A 24,523-nucleotide genomic window follows, 5' to 3' on the forward strand; every position below is an offset into this window, starting at 1 on the left:
TTCTTCTTTACTTTATGTCTATGGATTCATTGTCTTGTAGAAATTTAGTCCATTTGTTATCCAGTTGAAATTACTCGAGTATGATTTACTGATGCATTGCCTGAGAAATATTGGTGCAAATTACTGACTATGAAATGGTAGCAGATCAGAAAACAAATGTACGGTTGGGGAAAAAAGGACAGTCCAACATATAATCTCCAAAATGTACCCACTAAACTCATATAAATTATTATTATTATTATTTGAAAATAGATAGATGACTTTCTCCCTAATTCGTCTAGCTATAAGTACAATTTATACACATTTAAAAGTCAACTTTCATAATATTTTGTTTTTATTGGAATTTAAATTCTATTTTTTTTAAATTATTCCTCTAATTGTTTTTATCATTGGACTATGAGTTTTTCTTCCTTTAAAAATGTTAAGATACTCCACCACCAAATGCGCATAAAGTTTTGAGTGCTTCATAATAAATCATTTTACTGATTATAATAAGACAATTAACACCCAGTAATAATAAGGTAGTGTGATGGTATATGGACGGATGAGTTTTCCAAGTCGAATCACTCATGAATTGGTTCATGAATGGGAGTGGATGGTCTCCTCGGAGTGGTGCGATGGTTAAAGCATAGGGTATTGTCACATGAGATCTTGAGGTCGAAACTCGGCGTGACCGAGCATAACCTCCCTCATGTCTTGGCCATTTGCACTAATGGCTAGTAGCCATCCGTGATTTATCTTCTCCGTGTTGGCCTAGGGACGAGTTGACGGGGGCGTTGAGGCGAGTGAATCACCTTTTGCCACATGAATGGGAGTGGACGAGAAAACATGATCACAGAGTTTTTTATTTTTTTTTTGGTAGAATTTAGAATAAATTCTGTTCAACTCTCAAAATAGAAGATATTTAATCGAGAGAACATCAACACTTTAATGATTTGCCGATATATCTTTTATGCTCTAATTGGCCAAAAATTGTTGGATGTAATCACCAGTAAGTTTCATACCTACGATAAGAACATAGGATTCCAAATCCATTCATGACTTATAATATCTAGACAATCAACAGTCTTCTTTACAACCAGTTCATGCTAGGGATATGAAGCTCCGACAATTTGTACAGAGGTATGCTCCAATTAAATCCTCCATACAGTGGACAACTACAACTACATGAATTGGAGTGGGCACTAGTTTAGGATTAAGTATTTCCATCTCTTATGCCTACACTAAACGGTGAAAGCACATGAATGATGTAAAAAAATTAATCTAAAGGCTGAATAGCTTGTTCTCCATGACTGTCAAAGAGGGGAAGCCACTTATTCAATGTAATTATTAAGCTAGTAGTGTGCCACAGTGAACTAGTTATGCTTCTGGGTTTTCAATTAACTATGAGAATCACAAGTTTAAACTCTTTATCTTCAGCTACCCATATACGGATTGATTTACGTGTCATGAACAAAAGAAAAACGTAAAAAGAGGCTTGATGATAGCTCACAAGAGAACATTCTACCATCAACAAAATTTTCAAAAAAAAAAAAAAACTGCCCAGAAAAGATCACAAAACAGAGAGAAATATGTTTGCCAAAATATTTTCGATAATCTTCAGAATCAAGAGAATTTAAGATGACAAAAAGTTAATTGAAGACAACAAGCATACAAATAGGTAATTGCATTAGTAAATGGTTTAATTTTAAAAGTTTTTTTTTTTTGGCAAGTATACAGCATACAAACTTCATATACAAAAATTCAGTAATCACAAATTACTAGTGACACTATCAGTGCAGTCTTGCTATGGAGATAGAACAGGCGAAAACTCTTGTCATGTGCCTATCATGCATCAGTAGGCATAAGAGAAAAGAAAAACAAGCATTTGTTATGTAGACCTAGGGCGGAAGGAAGTCTACATCACCAAGGTGAAGCATACCCTGGCCTTGATGGAGGAGAACTTGATGCTAAGCTTCCATCTCTAGAAAACCTCGACTTCTCTTTAGGAGTGCTAGAAAATGGGCTAGACCCACGATAGCTTGCTCGAAGAGTCTCATCCACGGAGCTTGAAGATTTGGCAATGGCTCTTCTCACAAACTTCTGAGCAGCTGGAGAAAGAGTTCGCACATTTGGGCTGGCACTACCTCCTCTGGCAGGCGATGGAAGTGGCGGCTTCTTAAACATCTTGGACCTTTCCCTCACCTTTCGTGCAGCTTCCCTCGCCAAGGAATGAGCTTTCACATCACGAGATGAAGGCAGTGGGATTCGAAAATGAGGCCCGTCACTACTTCCTCCTATATCAACAGGTGACTCCTCAAGGTCCAATCTCAGAGGGGTTCCGTCTATCTCTCCCCACGTCATGAAGGGGGATTCATCAACACCTGGGGCAGGGGAAGGCGTCCTAACGAAGCTGTATCCATTCTCAGCTTTCTTGGAGGAATCCACATACATGGGGTTCGGTGTCTTCCTCAAATCTTCCAAGTCATAGCTTTTTGATTTCTCAGCCTCTCGATTAGCAAACGGCCACGCAGCACCAGCAGGAGTGGTGCCAGCGACAGGGGCATAAAGGATGGCAGCCGCTTCCTCGTCCTTTGTCGGCTGAGCTTCGGGTGCTGATTTCCCATGAAATCGGGTGTTGGAACGCTCGATCTGCTTGGTGAGGCCTTTCAGGCGCTCGGCCCGCTCCTCCTCCGTCAGTGGCGCCTCCCCCTTTTCTTCAGGATTATACATGAGGAGATTCTTAGCCGTGTATTTCCAATCCTCCAACGTGCTCACAGGTTGCCCAGAGGTGCCGTACCCATCGGTTATCCGGTCTCTCTTCTCCTCTTCTAGGGTTCGTAAACCTGGTTCCTTCTCGCCTTCCAGCAGGTGGGCGTATTTCTCCCTCCTCTTTCGATTGACTTTCTCCAAGATCTTAGAAAAGCTCTCGTTGTCCTCGCTGGTGTACCGGCGGAGGAAGTCATCCAGTGAGAGAGACGTGTCGATGTCAGCCAAGGGATCATCCGGCGCGGTCTGGGCGGCTGGGTCGCTGGAGGCATGACGGGCCGAAGGCGTCGAACCGAAGGGGGTGGCGGAGAAGGAGGGAAATAATGATGACCCAGGGGTGCGGGTCCTGGAACGACGAGCGGAGGCGGTGGCAGCGCCTGGTCCCCCAGCAGCGGCAGCGCGGCGCTCGAGGATCTTGAGCTGGGCGTCGCGGATGAGGACGGGGTCGCCAGATCGGACAGCCTCGAGCCAGTCGAGGCGGTCGCGGAGCTTGGGGATGTCGGGGAAGAAGTCGCGCTCGATGATGCGCTCTATGACAGAGACGTAAGATTCCTCGTCGAGGACGGCAGCGCCACGCTTCCGAGGGTTGACAGCGGTGGAGGTGGAGGCGGAGGAGGGCGTAGCTCCGTCGAAGGGTAGGGTGGAGGCGGAGGGGGGAGTCGAGATCCGGCGAGGGGAATGACCAGGGGAGAGAAGCATGGCTGCTCTGCGATTAGGGTTTCAAAGAGAAAGGGGATACGTTGTGGATGGATTGGGGCGATGCGGCTGTGCTCGTGGAGGGAAAGGAATAAAAAAGCACGGGTCGATAGTAAAATAATATATTAGGAAAGGCTTGAGAAACAAATTAGGAACAAACTGCATATGATAACGTCTAGCGCAATCGCCGTGTTTGAGGCGGTTAGCCATAATCCTCTGATTTAATTTGTGACGCTATATATTTAGGTTTTGTTACTTAAGGTTTTTACCGTGCAAAGCTCAAACATTTGAGTTTGAATTTTTTTTTTTTACTTAGTATATGACCCAACCTTAAATAAAATCTGTTTGGGGAACAAAATTAAAAAAAAAAAAAAAAAAAAAAAAAAAAAAACGCATCCACCAATTCTGTATTTTTTTTAATTCTTCTAATTTTTTGAAACTCTGGATTAAACTAATTAAATTTTAATTATATTATAGTATTCAAACTAAAAAAAATTATATACTCACAAAGTACATATTTAGAGTACTTGATAGTATTTATTTTATTTATTTATTTATTTTTTAATGTCGAGATTAAGCCAATTAAAATGTACTTTTAAGATGTATTTGATTTAAGATTGTAATGTATAATTATAGTTATATGATTATCAGATAATCACATAAATAAATTATGAGAAATAAAATATAACCTAATATAATATTATTTGACTCGTAATGTAATAAAAACTTATTTATTTAGAGATTTTAGTATATATAACTGAATATTTTATTTAAATAATAATAATAATAATAATAATAATAATAATATAATTCATAAGAAATAAATTTCTATGAATATATAAAATTTATTTGATATTTTTAGAATTATATTTTTAAGAAATTTTAAATATTTTATTAGGATAAATTAGTTAAACTAAAAAATTCAGTTTGATTACCCTAATTAAACTGACAGTTGGTTGAAAATTTAATCTAAGGTTAAGTATTATTGGCATTACCTTCGATTTGTGCACGTTACATTAAGTTGACAATGAAGCTAGAGCGATAGATCATGAGCTCATTGAGAAGCTGTAAAGCTTCTTGGTCGTATTCTGATTGTTCCTCCATCATTCGCTGATATTGTAATGCTTCCATCTGCATAGTAGCTTTCTCTTCTTGAAGCCTGGTTATCATAGACATAGTTTGGTTAGCGGCAATGGCAGCGGCACTTCTCTCTTCCTCAAGTTCAGCATACAATGCACTCAGAGCCTTTCGTTTTGCTTGTAGAGCAGCTTTAAGCTCATCCATATTCCATGTATCACAGCCTTCAAACTCACTGGCAACACTTCCATCAAGGGATTCTATTCTGCCAATCAGGAACCTCTTACTCATACCTTGAATACCATCAGTATAATTTGGTGTCTCAGGTGCTCTATCCTCTTCAATCTCATGATTCTCAGAAAATTTAGATAATATGGTTCTCAGAAAATGTTGTTTCTTCAATAAACAAATGTAAATCTAATTAGGCCATTTGTCAGGCGCAGACTGTTGAATATATAGTTTTAAACAAGTGAATATCTAGACCATCAAACCAAAGTTGGCTTGTGTGCTTTCTGAAACTAAAGTTGGCTTGTAAGTATCGAAACCTTTAATGTGTTCCTTGTCACATGTCTCACTCCCTATTAATATATCAGAATTACTAGCTGCACGATAAATTATATCTCTTCTCAGATTAATTAGAAAAACCAAGTGAGGAAGCAATATTTATTGAAGTTATAAACGTGAATAAGGAACTTAACAAAATTGATAAAAGTTTGCTTTCTTAAGAATGGGCCATGCTACCTTTATGTTTCAGGAAGATCTTTCTCACTCGGCCCTTCAAGTGTGATAATTGTTGTAACCCGAGCAGTAATGACTTGTTGATCAAAAATGGGCTTTTAATATTGAGGAACCACAGAATTCTCGAGATGTATATCATCTGTTTCAATCCTCATGCCTTGAGTCACGGAACATTCATGATCTTCAATACCTTCATCCATGTTTGTGGATAGTATTAATGTTTTCTCCTCCTCTGGAATCCTTTGTATATCTAGGGTCATAGTAGGTTGTTGAGCTCTTTGTATCTCAGAAGAATACAATTCCTTCTCAATATTGCTTTTAGCATTATTAGACCTTGCAGTTTACTTCACATCATTGAGTTAAGAAACCAACACAATCGAAATATTGGTCATAGAGTCAATCATCTCAATTGGGACCAATCCATCCTCGGCGCATATGTAACTTGGAGTGGAAGTGAGGACTTCAATGGAAGCATCCTACACCAAATGGCAAATATCAGAGATAAGGGAAGATTCTTCTGTTGAATAAGTGTGAATGGAGAAGAGGTGGAAAAGAAAAGACTCCATTGTGAATGAGACGTTAGTCCCACATTAAAAATTTCAAGGTATTTTTGTTGGTTTATATTGATTCACATATATTAAGGATGTAAACAAATATATGGAGAGAGACTCTCTCTTACACCTGGGTGCGCAGGGGGTGCAAATTCAGGGTCCGGATTGCACTGAACCATGTTGACTTGTGTGCGGGCACAACCTATGCACGTCGAATGCCGGACTCGACGGAGTACCCGTGGTAGCGATCGGGTGCCACTCAGTTCGTCGTGCTCATCAGTGCTTGGTGGAGTTCACGGTTAGACCGCTGTATCCTGGGAAACAAATGACCCGAGTAAGCGTCGAAGCACAGCTGGAGGTGGGGGGAAACTACGGCCGATCCGCCCGCTCGGCAATACAGACTAGCGACTCAGCCGATCTTCTTATCACTTAGTTCGTCGTGCCCACTAGTGCTTGAAGTTCACGGTTAGACCGATGTATCCTGGGAAACAGACAACCCGAGTAAGCCTTGAAGCACAATCGGAGGTGGGGGCGAATTTGTTTTATGGAAACTGCGGCCGATCCGCTCTCCTCTCTACTGACCTGTCAGCTAGGCCGATCCGCCCTCTGCTCGACCAATCCACCCTCTCGTCCGACCCGCCCTCTCGACCGATCTTCTTACCACTCAGTTCGCCGTGCCCACCAGTGCTTGGTGGAGTTCACGGTTAGACCGATGTATCCAGGGAAACAGACGATCCGAGTAAGCCTCGAAGCACAGCCGGAGGTGGGGGCGAATCTATTTCAAGGAAATTACGGTCGATCCGCCCTCTACTCAGCTGATTCGCTCTCCTCTCGGTCGATCAGTCCTCTGCTCGGTCGATCTGCTCTCCTCTCTGCCGACCTGCTCGCTCGACCGATCCGCCCTCTGCTCAGCCGATCTGCTCTCATCTCTGCCCACCTGTCTGCTCGGCCGATCCGCTCTCTACTCGGCCGATCCGCCCTCTGCTCAATCAATCCACCCTCTGCTCAGCCGACCTGCCCTCTTGGCTGATCCACCCTCTCGTCCGACCTGCCCTCTCGGCCGATCCCCCCGCTCGGCAATACAGACTAGCGACTCAGCCGATCTTCTTGCCACTCAGTTCGTCATGTCCACCAGTGCTATATCCCGGGAAACAGACGACTCGAGTAAACCTCGAAGCATAACCGGAGGTGGAGGCGAATCTGTTTCCAGGAAATTGTGGTCGATCCGCTCTCCTCTTGGCCGATCCGCACTCCTCTCTACCAGCTTGTCAGATCGGCCGATCCGCTCTCTGCTCGTCCGATCCGCCCTCCTCTCGACCGATCCGCCATCTGCTCGGTCGATCGCCATCTGCTCGACCGATCCGGCATCTGCTCAATCGATCTGCCATCTGCTCGGCCGATCCGACATCTGCTCGGCCGATCCGACATCTGCTCGGCCGATCCGACATCTGCTCGGCCGATCCGACATCTGCTCGGCCGATCCGACATCTGCTCGGCCGATCCGACATCTGCTCGGTCGACCAGTTTGCTCGGCCGACCCATCTGTTCGGCCGATCCGCCCTCTCGTCCGACCCACCCTCTCGGTCGATCCGCCCGCTCCGTAATACAGACTAGCGGCCGAGTAACCCTCGAAGCATAGTCGGAGGTGGGGGCGAATCTATTTCAAGGAACTGCGACCAATCCGCCCTCTACTCGGTCAATCCGCTCTCCTCACGGTCGATCCGCCCTCTGCTCGGCCGATCCGCTCTCCTCTCTGCCGACCTGCCCGCTCGGTCGATCCGCTCTCCACTCTGCCGATCTGTCAGCTCGAGCGATTCGCCATATGCTCGCCCGAACCGCCATCTGCTCGGCTGACCCATCTGCTCGACCGATCCACCATCTACTCGGTTGATCCGCCATTTGCTCGACCCACCTGTCTGCTCGGCCGACCTGCCCTCTTGGCCGATCCACCCTCTCGTCTGATCCGCCCACTCGGCCGATCTGCCCGCTTGGCAATACAGAGTAGCGGCTAAGCCGATTTTCTTGCCACTCAGTTCGCCGTGCCCATCAGTGCTTGGTGGAGTTCACGGTTAGACCGTTGTATCCTGCGAAACAGATGCCCCGAGTAAGCCTCGTAGCACAACCGAAGGTGGGGGTGAATCTGTTTCAAGGAAACTGCGGTCGATTCGCCCTCAACTCGGCCGATCCGCTCTCCTCTTGGCCGATCCGCCCTCTGCTCGGCTGATCAGCTCTCCTCTCTGCCCACCTGCCCACTCGACCGATCCACCCTCTGCTCGACCGATCCGCCCTCTGCTCGACCGATCCGCTCTCCCCTTCGCCGACCTGTCAGCTCGGTCGATCCTCTCTCTGCTCGGTCGATCCGCCCTCCTCTCGGCCGATCTACCATTTGCTCGGCCGATCCGCAATCTGCTTGGCCGATCCGCCTTCTACTCTGCCGACCTGTCAGCTCGGCCGATCCCCCCTCCTCTCGGTTGAACTGCCATTTGCTCGGCCGATCCGCCATCTGCTCGGCCGACCCATCTGATCGATCGATCCGCCCTCTGCTCGGCCGACCTGCCCTCTTGGCCGATCCACACTCTCGTCCGACACGCCCTCTCGGCCGATCCTCCCGCTCGGCAATACAGACTAACGGCTCAGCCAATCTTCTTGCCACTCTGTTTGCCGTGCCCCACCAGTGCTTGGTGGAGTTCACGGTTAGATCGTTGTATCGTGGGAAACAGACGCCCCGAGTAAACCTCGAAACACAGCCAGAGGTGGGGGCAAATTAGTTTCAAGGAAACTGCGGCCGATCCGCCCTCTACTCGACCGATCCGCTCTCTGCTCGGATGATCCTATCTCCTCTCTGCCGACATGCCCGCTTGGTCGATCCACCATCTGCTTGGTCGACCCGTGTCCTTGGCCGACCCATCTGCTCGGCCGATCCGCCCTCTGCTCGGCCGACTTGCCCTCTTAGTCGATCCGCCCTCTCGGCCGATCCGCCCTCTTGGCAATACAGACTAGCGGCTCAGCTGATCTTCTTGCCACACAGTTCATCGTGCCCACCATTGCTTGGTGGAGTTCACGGTTAGACCGTTGTATCTTGGGAAACAGACGACCCGAGTAAGCCTCGAAGGACAGAAGGAGGTGGGGGTGAATATGTTTCAAGAAAACTGCGGCCGATCCACCCTCTACTCGGCTGATCCGCTCTCCTCTTGGTCGATCCGCCCTCTGCTCGGCCGATCCGCTCTCCTCTCTGCCGATCCACCCTCTACTAGGCTGATCGACTCTCCTCTCTACCGACCTGTCAGCTTGACCGATCCGCTCTCTCCTCGGCCCATTCGCCCTCTTCTCAGTCGATCCTACATCAGCTCGGTCGATCCGCCATCTGCTCGGCTGATCCGCCATCTGCTCGGCTGATCAACCATCTGCTCGCCAGACCCATTTGCTTGGCCGACCCATTTGCTCGGCAGACCCATCTGCTCGACCGACTTGCCCTCTTGGCTGATCCGCCCTCTCGTCCGACCCGCCCTCTCGGCCGATCCGCCCGCTCGACAATACAGACTAGCTGCTCAGCCGATCTTCTTGCCACTCAGTTCACCGTGCCAACCAGTGCTTAGTGGAATTCACAGTTAGACCGCTGTATCCTGGGAAACAGACGACCCGAGTAAGCCTCGAAGCACAACCGGAGGTGGGGGCGAATCTGTTTCAAGGAAACTATGGCTGATCTGCCCTCTACTCGACCAATCCACCCTCTACTCGGTCGATCCGCCCTCTGTTCGGCCGATCCGCTCTCATCTCTGCCGACCTGTCAGCTCGGCCGATCCGCTCTCTGCTCGGCTGATCCGTCCTCCTCTCTACCGATCCACCATCTGCTCGGTAGATCCACCATCTGCTCGGCCGATCCGCCATTTGCTCAGCCGACCCATCTGCTCGGCTGATCCGCCATCTGCTCGGCCAATCCGCCATCAGCTAGGCTGGCCCATCTGTTCGGTCGATCCGCCTTCTGCTCGACCGACCCATCTGCTCGGCCGATCCGCCATCTGCTCAGCAGATCCGCCATCTGCTCGGCCGACCCATCTGCTCGGTCGATCCAATATCTGCTCGGCCCGCCCGCCATCTGCTCGGCCAACCCGTCAGCTCGGTCGACCCATTTTCTCGGTCGATCCACCCTCTGCTCAGGCAACCTACCCTCTTGGTCGATCCGCCCTCTCGTCCTACCCGCCCTCTAGGCCGATCCGCCCTCTCGACCGATCCGCCCGCTTGGAAATACATACTAGCGGCTCAGCCGATCTTCTTTCCACTAAGTTCGCTGTGCCCACTAGTGCTTGGTGGAGTTCAAGGTTAGACTGCTGTATACTGGGAAACAGACGACCCAAGTAAGCCTCGAAGCACAGCCAGAGATGGGGGCGAATCTGTTTCAAAGAAACTGGGGTCGATCCACCCTCTTCTAGGCTGATTCGCTCTCCTCTCGGACAATCCTCCCTCTGCTCGGCCGATCCGCTCTCCTCTCCGTCGACCTGTCAACTAGGTCGATCCACTCTCTGATCGACCGATCCGCCCTCCTCTCGGTCGATTTGCCATATGCTCAGCCGATCTGCCATCTGCTCGGCCGCCACATCTGCTCGGCCGACCCACCATCTGCTCGGCCGATCCGCCATCTGCTCGGCCGACCCGTTTGCTCGGCCGACCAAATTGCTTGGCCGATCGGCCCTCTCGTCCGACCTGCCCTCTCGACCTATCCACCCGCTCGACAATACAGACTAGCGGCTTAGCCGATCTTCTTGCCACTCATTCCGCCATGCCCACTAGTGCTTGGTGGAGTTCACGGTTAGACCGTTGTATCCTGGTAAACAGACAACCCGAGTAAGCATCGAAGCACAACCTGAGGTGGGGGCGAATCTGTTTCAAGGAAAGTGCGGCCGATCCGCCCTTTACTCGGCCAATTCGCTCTCCTCTAGGTCGATCCGTTCTCCTCTCGGTTGATCCACCTTTTGCTCTGCCGATCCACTCTCTGCTCGACCGATCCGCTCTCCTCTCGGCCCATCCGCCATCTACTCGGCCGATCCACCATCTGCTCGGCCGATCCGCCATCTGCTTGGCCGACCTGCCCCTCTTGGCTGATCCACCCTCTCGGTCGATCCACCCGCTCGGCAATACAGACTAGTGACTCAGCCTATCTTCTTGTCACTCAGTTTGTCATGCCCACCAGTGCTTGGAGTTCACGGTTAGACCGCTGTATCTTGGGAACTAGAAGACCTGAGTAAGCCTCGAAGCACAGTCGAAGGTGGGGGCGAATCTGTTTCAAGGAAACTACGGTCGATCCGCCCTCTACTCGGTTGATCCGCTCTCCTCTTAGCCGATCCGCCCTTTGCTCGGCTGATCCGCTCTCCTCTCTGCCGACCTGCCCACTCGGTCGATCCGCTCTCCTCTCTACCGACCTGTCAGCTCGGTCAATCCGCCATATGCTCGGCTGATCCGCCATCTGCTCAGCTGATCCGCCATCTGCTCGGGCGATCCATCTGCTCGACCGATCCGCCATCTGCTTAGCTAATCCGCCATCTACTCAGCCGACCCGTCTGCTCGGCCGATCCGCCCTCTGCTCCACCAACCTGCCCTCTTGGCCGATCCGCCCTCTCGTCCGACCCTCCCTCTCAGCCGATCCAACCGATCGGCAATACAGACTAGCAGCTCAGCCGATCTTCTTGCCACTCAGTTCGCCGTGCCCACCATTTATTGGTGGAGTTCACGGTTAGACCACTGTATCTTGGGAAATAGACAACCCGAGTAAGCCTCGAAGCATAGCCGGAGGTGGGGGCGAATATGTTTCAGTTCGCCGTGCCCACCAGTGCTTGGAGGAGTTCAAGGTTAGACCGCTGTATACTAGGAAACAGACGACCCGAGTAAGCCTTGAAGCACAACCAGAGGTGGGTGTGAATCTGTTTCAAAGAAACTGGGGCCGATCCACCCTCTTCTAGGCCGATCCGCTCTCCTCTCGGATGATCCGCCCTCTGCTCGGCTGATCCGCTCTCCTCTTTGCCGACCTGCCCGCTCGGCCGATCCGCCTTATGCTCGGCCGATCCGCTCTCCTCTCTATCGACCTGTCAGCTAGGTCGATCCGCTCTCTGATCGACCGATCCACCCTCCTCTCGGTCGATCCGCCATCTGTTCAGCCGATCTGCCATCTACTCGGTCGCCACATCTGCTCGACCGACCCGCCATCTGCTCGACCGATCCGCCATCTGCTCGGCCAACCCATCTGCTCGGCCGACCAAACTGCTCAGCCGATCTGCCCTCTGCTCGGCAGACCTGCCCTCTCATCCAATCTGCCCCTCTCGTCCGACCCGCCCTCTCGTCCGACCCGCCCTCTCGACCGATCCACCCGCTCGGCAATACAGACTAGCAGCTCAGCCGATCTTCTTGCCACTCATTCCGCCGTGCCCACCAGTGCTTGGTGGAGTTCACGGTTAGACCGCTGTATCCTGGTAAACAGACGACCCGAGTAAGCATCGAAGCACAGCCGGAGGTGGGGGCGAATCTGTTTCAAAGAAAGTGCGGCCGATCCGCCCTTTACTCGGCCGATCCGCTCTCCTCTCGGCCGATCCGTTCTCCTCTCGGCCGATCCACCTTCTGCTCAGTTGATCCGCTCTCTGCTCGGCTGATCCGCTCTCCTCTTGGCCCATCCTCCATCTACTCGGCCGATCAACCATTTGCTCGGCCGATCCGCCATCTGCTTGGCCGACCTGCCCTCTTGGTCGATCCGCCCTCTCGGTCAATCCGCCCGCTCGGCAATATAGACTAGCGGCTCAGCCTATCTTCTTGCCACTCAGTTCGCCATGCCCATCAGTGCTTGGAGTTCACGGTTAGACCGCTGTATCCTGGGAACCAGAAGACCTGAGTAACCCTCGAAGCACAGTCAGAGGTGGGGGCGAATCTATTTCAAGGAAACTGCGGTCTATCCGCCCTCTACTCAGTTGATCCGCTCTCCTCTTAGCCGATCCGCCCTTTGCTCGGCCGATCCGCTCTCCTCTCTGCCGACCTATCAGCTCGGTCGATCCGCCATATGCTCGACCGATCCGCCATCTGCTCGAGCGACCCATCCGCTCGACCGATCCGCCATCTGCTCGGTTGACCCGTCTGCTCGACCGATCCGCTCTTTGCTCCGCCGACCTACCCTCTTGGCCGATCTGCCCTCTGCTCCGCCGACCTGCCCTCTTGGCCGATCCGCCCTCTCGTCCGACCCGCCCTCTCGGTATATCCAACCGCTCGGCAATACAAACTAGCAACTCAGCCGATCTTCTTGCCACTCAGTTCGCCGTGCTCACCATTGCATGGTGGAGTTCATGATTAGACTACTATATCTTGGGAAACAGACAACCCGAGTAAGCCTCGAAGCACAGCCGGAGGTGCGGGCAAATCTGTTTCAGTTCGTCGTGCCCACCAGTGTTTGGTGGAGTTCAAGGTTAGACCGCTGTATACTGGGAAACAGACGACTCGAGTAAGCCTCAAAGCTGAACCAGAGGTGGGGGAGAATCTGTTGCAAAGAAACTAAGGCCGATCCGCCCTCTTTTTGATTCTAAAAATCGATTATTCATCTCTTGAACTATCATATCAAGAATCTAATATTGTAACAATAAAAAAATGAATAAAAAACATTATTAGAAAATTAAAATTCAATAAAATATTTAAAAATAATACATGACAAAAAATTTCGACACGATAGTGATGAAAATTAGTAATCATTTATCCATTACGTCTGCTGCAACCATGAGTTCTCATATTTTCTTCCATATTCGGTATTGGGATCATATGGTTATTATAAAATTTCTTGACGACATCCAAAAAATTCTCCCATCCTTCCTCTCTCAATTTTTGTAATCGATCTTTCATTGTCTTGATCAAACTGACAGTCAGTACAATGTTTTGATCCTTTTGTTGTAAGGCAAGTGGCAATTCATTTGTGATTCCCAATAAAGATTTCATCAAATGCATCACAAACACAAATTCATAACTCCTCATCTTATCAATCAAACTGGTGGTGATACCACTATTATCATCATTAGTACCATCATCATACACATTTTCAAGCACTTTTAAAACAGAAGTCCACGTAGACATCAAACGGATAATAGTCATGTAATGTCAACCCCAACGAGTATCCCCTGGTCGTTTTAAACTGATTTCCTAATTGTTTTCCTTTGCCACTAACAATATCTCCTTTCTCCAAACATTCTACAAGTCTATCATGTTCAAGTTGTCTAAACTTATCTTTTCTTTTGCATGAAGCACCAGTAATATTGACAATCATAGTAACATATTGGAAGAAATCACTCACAATTCGATTGCTTTTAGCAACTGCAATAATAACTAGTTGAAGTTGGTGAGCAAAACAATGGACATATCTTGCAGATGAATTTCCCTTCAATATAAGAGCCTTCAATCCATTATACTCACCTCGCATATTTGAAGCTCCATCGTATCCTTGACCTCTCAATCTTGATAATGACAACTTATGTTTTGCAAACAATTCATCAATAGCCTTCTTCAAAGAAATAGCAGAAGTGTCAAACACATGTACAATAGCAAGAAATCTTTCAATAACACATCCATGTTTGTTCACGTATCTTAAAACATCTCCCATTTGTTCTTTGACTGAAATATCTCGACACTCATCAATCATAAGAGAAAATATATTGTCTTTTATATCATTAAGAATGACATTTGTGACTTCAGTAGCACAAGCCCATGTTAAATCCTTTTGAACTGTTGGAGACTTCATTTGATTGTTTCCAGGGGCATTTTCATTCATGCTCTTGGCAACCTCATCATTTCTTTGGGTATACCACTCAATCAATTCAAGAAAGTTACCTTTATTTGAGGAACTCAATGACTCGTCATGTCCACGGAAAGGCAAACCTTGTTTCAAAAGAAAGCGTGTAACATCTAAAGTTGCCGTTAATCAAGTGCGATATGCAACCTCCATTTCACTCCCCTATGCTTGTAGCAAATGTGACACACTTTCTCATTGATTTTGAAAAGCCTCAAGTTGTGTTCTTACATCATTGTGAGTACTAGCTACACCACCAACATGCGTATTAAATACTTCCATTGCTTTTCTCCAATTAGTCATCCCTAAATTAGTAAATGCCTCATCTCCAACTCGACATCCTCTATGAGAATTTTTAAAGAGATAACACAAAAAACAAAAACTGCATCTTTTGATATGTTGTACTCTAACCAGGAAAATATTTTTAACTAAGCAACTTGGAAACTTCTATGTCTTTACCAAATTATCTTTGGGGATAACTATGACCAAATGGTTGACAAGGTCCTCTAATCAAATATTTTCTTCGAATCTGATCTCTAATAGAAATATCAAATTCATTAATTAGTTTGCGTAGCCCTGGGTCACTAACAACATCATCCAGGTTGAATTCAACGCGAGAATATTTTTTCTTACTATTTTCTTCCATAAAATTCTTAGAAGACTCGATACTTCGTTTTAAAAATTTCTCCATAACCTATGTCAATTTCTCAAAATTACTAATTTATGCAATCAACATAACAGTTAATGTACTACCAAGTATAAATCATGAAATTGGAAATTAGATGAAATAAGAAACAAGATTCACCTAAAATTGAAGAGATTTTGCTTATTGTGGAGGATCACCGGCGAAGCACAGTGGCATCGGCGTCAACAGTGGCAGCGGCGTTGACGGAACAGGTGAACCGCGAACAGTAGTGGCGTCACTGGTGTGAGGCGTTGACGAAGTGAAGAGGCGACAAAGATGAGTGCAATGATTTGAGGAGACCGGAGAGGGGGAAACAATGAAATCTCTTAGTGCGATTAGGGTTTTTGGTTTGAAGAAGAAAGGGTTGGCTTAGAAAAAGAAGGTTCGGCTGTTGAAAAAGCTGCTGGAAAAAGGATCGGGAATGAGAAAGAAACAAAACAAAATCTTCTTGGAAAAGGATCGACAATGAGAAAGGAAGGGAAAAGGTGTTTTTATGACACTTTTGTGAAAAAGTCCAATAAATTTAAAAAATTATAATTATGCCCTTTATTTTTTAATCATGATTATATATTTTTTTTGTTAGAAGCAAGGGGGTGCTTCCGCACCCCCTCGCGCCCCCCTTGTTAGTTAGATCCCTAGAGTCAATCATATGATGATTGTTGTATGGACTCGTTGTATCATATTCTTGTATATTTATAAAAGAATTTCATTATGATTATTATACTTACTTGTATTGGTGCCAAATAACTAAGTATAATATCGTCCTTGAGTAGAGGGTTCTTATCTATATCAATTGATTGGTTGAATCGATAGTGAGATGATATAGAGAACACTACTCTTAATCATTCCTAGTCAAGTATTAACATTCAGGGACAATGTTAATGCGACAAGACTAGCATGTAGGTCAACTCGATGACTTGATCTCACAAGTCATGGATATAGAGATATCAAGTTGACACATTGGTATGCATTGGAGAATGTATACTGAATGAACCTCTATGAGAAAGTATCATGGATCATTATATGAGTGTCATATACTTTCTCATGTGGCTATTAGTATGACTATTAGTCCTTGGACCTGAAGTCACCATGGTTCTCTACATAAGGAGTTACATACTTTGGCTTCGTCAAACGTCACCCGTAACTGGGTGGACCATAAAGGCGATTACTAGGTATGTGAAAAATTATGCGGAGGGATGTGAGTGATGTAGATGGGATCTATCCCTCCTATATGACGGGAGCGACATCATTATTCTTGATAGAGTGAGACCACTAAATGCATGGTCATGCCCAAATGAGTCAATATGAGATATTGAGCTCATTTGATTAGAGTGAGTCTACTTGAAGTTCAAGATTTAGATTGATTAGAGGATGACACGGTCTATGCCTCAAATTGATCAATCTAGATGTCAATGATAGAAGAACATTATCATATATTGTGAAAGGTCACAATTAGTAGTCACAAGGTGATGTTGGATCTCAACATTCTTGTAACTTGGGTAACAATGATGTATTGCTAGATGTCGCTCATTGTTTATGTTTCTAAATAAGATTTAGAAATATTGCCAACGTTACAAGAACCTATTGGGTCACACACAAAGAACAAGTGGATGGAGATTAGGTTCATATGGTGAACCAATTGGATGAGGTTCATATGATGAACCAAAATTGGATTAAGAGTAATCCAAATTAGACTTATTGAGTTAGACTCAATTGGATTCAATTATTGAATGAGTCTAATTTAGAGTTGATTCTTTGAGTCAATTTATATTAATGAATTGAGATTCATTATATTGAAATTGACTTGAATCAAAGGTTGGATTTAACTCAACAAGGAAGAGAAGTGGTCAATTTTGACTTGACCAAATTGGAAGTTGAAACATCAAGTTTGACTTGATGAAATGCCACTTGGTGAAGGTTGACTCATCCTACATGGCATGGCTAACCAATACATCCTTGCAACATCATTTCCACATCATCAAGGGAGAGCTAGAGGCATGAAATGCCAAGAGCCAAAGACCCTTGGTATTCCATGAGTGGCCGGCCAAATGAATATGAGATTCATTGGCATTGAATTGTGATTATTGGTTGTTGTCTTCTTCCTCCTTAGCTCCTTCTTGTTCTCATTCTCCTCTTGGCCGAGAGTTCCAAGCAAGAAGGGTGAAGGTGAGTGAGTTTAATCCAAGAAGAAAGGGTAAGTAGAGAGTTTAGAGAAGTGTATGAGAATCCTCTTCTTCTTTTTCTCTCCTTTTTTCTTCCAATCCCATCCGAGAGCCCTTGGGAGTGTTAGCACACTTGTGGTGCTCTCTTCTCCATCTAGAGTGGTTTGAGAATCACTTCTTGTTCGTGTGGATACTACTAGAGGTGTGTACACTTGAATACACTCGAGATCCGACAACATTTGGACGAGCGGGATTTGTGAAGGGCTTCACTTCAAAGGTATACTCACTTTCTTGTAGATCTAGTGTATATCTAGGATAGGAAACATGTACATGTAAATTTTTTATATCTTCGCACGGATCCGGTGGCAAGACTTCGGGGTTTTCGCAACGCAAAAAGCGGTTTTTGCGGCCCGAAAGTCCCAACAGTGGTATTAGAGCGACGTGCGAAGCGTATACATGTTTCATTTGTATTTTTATGAAAAATATCATATCTGTAAGTTTATGTAAATTTATGATTTCTATAGATTTTATGAGTATTTTTCTTGGAGATGCGAAGCAACAAGTGCTTGGACACTTGTAGGCTTCGTATACCGAGAAAAACCTTCCGAAACGGCAAGGTTTCGCCCAAATAGTTTTGGGACAGCGGCTTAAGGCGCTGTAAGATCATAGTAGGACACTCGTGAGACTCATTTCACGAGAAGGGCGCTGCCCCTAACCCCGCAAGGGGCATTGTCCCGCGATCGCGCCCGAAAATCGCTAAACGGGACCGCCGGAAAATTGTAACTCATAAAATTGTAAAAACAGTAGTAAAATTGCAAAAATTTATATAAAATACATAATTTAGAATTATTTATGATTTTGTGATGGTCATGGCCCAAAAACCCAATTTGATTGGACTAAATGTGTTGTAATTCATAATATGGCCTGCGCGTCATTTTGTGTGATTGTGCATGTTGTATTTGTTATATGCGACCTGCGCGTCGTACCTCTCTTTTATATTCCTGTTGTAAAATAGTTTTAAACTCGAATGTAACTCGAGTTTTAAATTTGTAATGTACAAAAATGAAGCGGTGGAAGGTCCACTCGAGAAGGAACGACGAGGAGGGTGCAAGCAACACATGGTGGTCAAAGGGAGGAGCTTGGAGAAGCTGTTGACCCTAGGTTGACCGTCCGATCTTCTCATTGGCTTGAGAAGATCGTAGTAGGGCCATGACCTAATCAAAATTTAATTAATTTCTTGTGTGTATGTGATGCATGCTAGAGTAGAGTAATTAATTAGTGCCTTAACGATTAGATTAGATCTTAATCGCGTATATGATACATCTTAACGATTAGATTAGATCTTAATAGCATATATGATACACATTAATGATTAGATTAGATCTTAATCGCGTCAACTCGAAATGCCTACCACGTTTTGATACCCATCACTACTTCGATCACATGTTGTTGTTGAATCTGTCAAAGCAGAGCAACGCATATTATCTTGGTAGGGTGCGGAGGGACAATCTTGGTCCCGCCTATCAAAGCTTGGGTGAGTACAAACTCAATTAGATTGAGTAAAACTAGTTAACTCAATTGGATCGGGTTTAACTATAGGCATTCTTTCAATGGTTGGAAGATAGGTCAAAATCACATTTATATTAACTCTTGGGCGATTTAGCCAAAGCTAACTCAAGTTTTAATATACATGCGGATCTTGATCCTATAAACAAGAGTTGCATAGAGATGTAATTGGTAATTAGTTACCTATCGATCATACTAAGTCTTGGGCGATTTAGCCAAAGCTAACTCAAGGCGTAGTACGATGTGGATCTTGTCCCGCAATAATTATAGCTAGTTGGTTAGAATCTAGTGAGTGTGGTTTGACCACATCCATGACTCGATTCTACAAAAGTTCTATAATTCAGTGGGAGCATCGTTTAATTAAAGGCCTAATTAAATGATTAGTGGAATATGATATTTATTTTCTGCATTTTTTTGTTGTAGATTGCCATGTCGACAAACACGAACACATTCTCTCTGCGTTTTTTCCTTGATAAGAACAAGCTCAATGGAGTTAATTTCCTAGACTGGTACAAGAATCTGAGAATAGTTCTCACTCAAGAAAGAAAACTGTACGTCCTGGAGCAACCCATTCCCGAGGCACCTCCTGCCACTGCCACGCGAGCTGACCGAGATGCTTACAAGAAGCATCAAGATGACGCATTAGATGTGTCATGCCTCATGCTCGCAACCATGAACTCTGAGCTTCAGAAGCAACACGAGTTGATGACTGCTTATGATATGGTTGAACATCTTCGTCAACTATATCAAGGACAAGCAGGGCACTGGAAGAGAAACTACAAAGGATACCTGGAAGATCTTAAGAAGAAGAGAAATAAGATTTCTACTTCAGGTATATATGTTATAGAAGTCAATCTCTCTATTTCTTCATCGTGGGTATTAGATACCGGATGTGCTTCTCACATTTGTACTAATGTACAGGCGCTGAGAAATAGCAGGGCATTGACCTACGAGTAGGCAATGGAGCACAGGTTGCTGCTATTGCTGTAGGGACTTACTATCTATCTCTGCCCTCTGGGCTTGTACTAGAATTAGATGAATGTTGTTATGTGTCTGCTCTTACTAAGAACATTATATCAGTTTCTTGTTTGGATAAGAAAGGTTTTTCGTTTATAATAAAGAACAAATGTTGTTCAGTTTATTTAAATGATATGTTCTATTGTAGTGCACCTCTGATGAACGAACTCTATATTCTAGACTTAGAGAACCCCATCTATAACATAAATACCAAAAGGTTTAAATCAAATGAAATGAACCAAACCTATCTCTGGCACTGTCGCTTAGGTCATATAAATGACAAACGCTTATCCCAGCTCCATAAAGATGGTTTGCTGGACTCATTTGATTTTGAATCATATGAGACATGCGAGTCATGCCTACTGGGCAAGATGACCAAGACTCCCTTTAGTGGACATAGCGAAAGAGCGACTGACTTGTTAGGACTTATACATAGTGATGTATATAGCCCTTTCAATGTCGCTGCCAGAGGTGGTTATAGGTACTTCATTACCTTTACCGATGACTTCAGTAGATATGATTATGTGTATTTGATGACACATAAGTCAGGATCCTTTAAAAAGTTCAAAGCATTCAAGAATGAAGTACAAAATCAGCTTGGCAAGAGTATTAAAATACTTCGATCAGATCGAGGTGGTGAATATCTTAGCCATGAGTTTCGTGACTATCTAGTTGAGTGTGAGATTCTATCCCAACTCACTCCTCCTGGAACATCATAGTGGAATGGTGTATCCGAAAGGAGGAATCGTACCCTATTAGATATGGTACGGTCTATGATGAGTCACACAGATCTTCCTATATCTCTTTGGGGCTATGCTCTAGACACAACAACCTTCATACTTAACCGTGTTCCAACCAAGACTGTGATAAAGACACCATATAGGATATGAACTGGGAGATATGCCCAGGTGTCTTTTATGAGGATTTGGGGTTGTGAGGCTTACATTCGACGTCAAGTCTCAGACAAACTAGGACCCAAATACGATAAGTGCTATTTTATTGGATATCCCAAGGAAACGAAGGGATATTACTTCTATATTCCCAGTCAACACAAGGTAGTTGTGGCAAAGACTGGGTATTTCTAGAAAAACTAGTGGGGGTACGTTCAATCTTGAAGAAGTTCAAGATATGGACCATAGCACTGAAGCTTTGATGGAAGTTGAACTGGAACCACAAAGTGTTGTGGATGATGAGATTGTTCCACAAGGAGTTGATGAACAACAACCAGTTCATGTAGACATACCTCTTCGCAGGTTTGATAGGATACGTCGTCAGCCTGAGAGATACTCTTTTCTCTTGTCTGGCCATGATGACGTTATGCTCATTGAGAATGAGCCTACCTCCTATCAGGAAGATGTGATGAGACCAGATTCTGAGAAATGGCTAGAGGCCATGAGATCCGAGATGGAATCCATGTACACCAACCAAGTATGGACTTTGGTTGATCCACCTGAAGGCGTCAAACCCATTGGGTGTAAGTGGGTCTTTAAGAGAAAGACTAACATGGATAGACTTATTTATAAAGGTCGTTTGATAGCTAAAGGTTTCAAGCAAATTCATGGTATTGACTATGATGAAATCTTTTCTCCAATAGCGATGTTTAAGTCTATTCAGATCATGCTTGCTATTGCAGCATACCATGATTATGAGATCTGGCAGATGGATGTCAAAATCGCATTTCTGAATGGAAACTTGCTCGAGGATGTGTACATGACACAATCTGAGGGTTTTGTAGATCCACAGCATACTGGCAGAGTATGCAAGCTACATAAGTCCATTTATGGGCTAAAGCAAGCTTCTCGGAGTTGGAATCTTCGATTCGATGATGCAATCAAACAGTTTGGTTTCATCAAGAATGAAGATGAACTCTGTGTCTACAAGAAGGTTGTTGAGAACACAGTTATCTTCCTTATATTGTATGTGGACGACATACTACTCATTGGGAACGACATCCCTTTGCTGTAGTCTGTAAAGACTTGGGTAGTGTAACACCCGAAAATTCTCAAATCAATTTTAGAAATATTCTATGATTTTTCTGGAATTTTAGAATATTTTTATGGAATTTTTGGAGTAGCAGAAGTAGCAAAAATAAATAGAAACGTAAAATAGCCTAAGCGGGAATTGAACCTCAGACCTATGAGACCCTATGTCTTATAGAGAACTCTAGTAACCAGGAGGCCCCAGCAGGGGTGTGCTGAAAGAAGAGAGAAGCAATTATAGTTAAGTTTAAATTGGCCGAATAAACCACTTAATATAAATAGGGAAATAATTAAGTGAGGGTTTATTTTGGATCGGGATTTCTTCCTCTCCTCAAACCCTTACACGCCGCCTCTCTCCCTTCTCTTCTTCTCTCGGTGCACCAAGCCAAGGAACCTAGGGTTACATCCCAAGGACTATAGGAGCACCTCCCGGCGACGACTCCGGCACGAGAACGCTCCTCTCCGAGAGAAGAGCACGTAGACGCGAGAAGATCGACGAAGGGATCTTCTCCATCAGAAAACTAGTGATCAGATCGTAAGGAAAACTAGCGCAGGATGTAAGAAACTCCTCACCTGCAGTATGAGTAGCTATTCGTGTGTTTTATGCATTAGTTTAGTTGTGTGCAGATTTTTAGTACGTAGGGTGCGTTCTAGTGCACACCAAGTGTTTGATAAAATGTTTAGCCCAGTAAAATGCTACAGTAGGCATTTTAATAGTTCAGTAAATGCAGTAGAAGCATTTAAAATAGCATATTTAGTCTTGCTATATCTTATATGGGACTACGGTCCAATGGTTGGGCTCCCACAGTCGTCTCTAGGTTCAGATAACCTAGCTCTAGGTTCAGACAACCTAGAAATAGCAAGATAAGATAATTCAGATATGAAATAGTATTTTACTTTTATCAGTGGCACTGTACTGGACTTCAGTTGTCCTTGGGTTGGGCTCCCACAGTCGTCCCTAGGTTTAGATAACCTAGTAAACCTTATTAGAATCGGGATTTGCAACCCCGAGTTTAGTTAGGGATGCGCACATAGCAAGTACAGTTGCCGGGCCCATCAGCAGCATGATTAGTATTTTCATCTATATATGATAAATAGCTTTCAAAAACTCACAATCAGTTATGGGAACATGATTTAAATTCAGTATTAGCTTAGTTCAGTTCAGCTCAGTTATGTTCCAGTTTAGCTCATTCTTAATGATATCCCATGATTAGTTTTGATGACATGCTTTAGTATTCATGTTAGTAATTTCAGTATGCCATGCTTTAACATGTTCAGCATATGTTTTAAATAGCATTCTTTAAAAAGCATGTTTTCATCGTGTGCATGTTTTGTGAGGTAGATGGTTTCTTACTAAGCTCCCAAGCTTACAGATACTTCTTTTCCTTATACTGCAGATAAAGGTAAAGGAAAGATGGATTAACGAAGGCTGGAGGACAATGCGAGGAAGATGTGTGTGGATAGGAACTTGGAATAAAGATCTTTGGAGAAACTAGCAACTTAAGAACTTAGTATTTCTTGTAGTGTTACTTTTCTACACTTTTAGTTAATTAAATGTCTTGAATTGCGATAGTTATGCTTATATTACTGATTGTCATGATCTTAGTTAGCTAGCCATGAATAATGATAGGTCTAGTAGCTTTATTTTGCTCATAGAGTTGGTATATGTGATTTGGGCACGAAACAGTGCTGAAATCAGACATCTGATACGAAATCAGAAACCCCAATCGATCAGTCGATCGATTGGAGGCTCCTCAATCGATCAACTGATCGATTAGGAAGCTTATTCCTTGAACAGTAAGCTCCTGGATCGATCAGCCGATCTATCGGAGCTATTGTCGCGAACAGTAAGCTTCTGGGTCGATCAGCCAATCGATCCGGTAGTGTGCCGTCGCGAACAGAGAGTTAATGGATCGATCAATCGATCGATCGGGGAATTAGCCTCGCGAATAGAGAGCTTTGGAATCAATCACTGGATCGATTGGAAAGCCTGGATCGATCAGCCGATCGATCCAGAAATTTCCCCATGCACAGTAGCGAGTTGGATTGATCAGTGGATCGATCCAATAGCTTTCAATCGATTGAGTTCGATCCCAATCGATTGGGAAGCTGGGTTTTGACCATGAAACCTTGTAGTTCAGTTCCTTGACCATAAGGGATGTAGGATATGACAGGTACATCCTAGATTATACCCCTTAGCATATGATTGATGATAAAAATAGTGATTTGAGTATTAGTTCCATATTTGTGGTAGCAATTAGCAAAGTTTTTAATTAGTGCAGTTTTCCGCACCTAGACTTTAGAGATGGTCAGGGAGTAAGTTAGCACAGCATAATGTAACGGTCCGGCCTCGCAGCCTAGTTAGTAGGAGGCGGGTCGTTACAGGTAGGGAATTGTTTCTCAATGAAGGATTTAGGTGAAGCAACCTGTATTCTAGGCATTAAGATCTATAGAGATAGATCTAATAGATTGTTTGGCCTAAGTCAGAGTACATACATTGA

The 24,523-nt window shown here is 45.0% G+C and overlaps 1 protein-coding gene across 1 annotated transcript; it reads right to left on the reverse strand.

Annotated features, from left to right (window-relative positions):
• Positions 1-1,659: 1,659 nt before the first annotated feature.
• LOC121984247 (splicing factor ESS-2 homolog) lies at positions 1,660-3,540 on the reverse strand. The gene has a single exon (XM_042537087.1). It carries the CDS (start codon positions 3,445-3,447, stop codon positions 1,903-1,905), a length of 1,545 nt encoding a protein of 514 aa, XP_042393021.1. The 5' UTR covers positions 3,448-3,540; the 3' UTR covers positions 1,660-1,902.
• Between the last annotated feature and the right edge of the window lie 20,983 nt (positions 3,541-24,523).

Source organism: Zingiber officinale, chromosome 5B, assembly GCF_018446385.1.
Source record: "Zingiber officinale cultivar Zhangliang chromosome 5B, Zo_v1.1, whole genome shotgun sequence".
Lineage (NCBI taxonomy): Eukaryota > Viridiplantae > Streptophyta > Magnoliopsida > Zingiberales > Zingiberaceae > Zingiber > Zingiber officinale.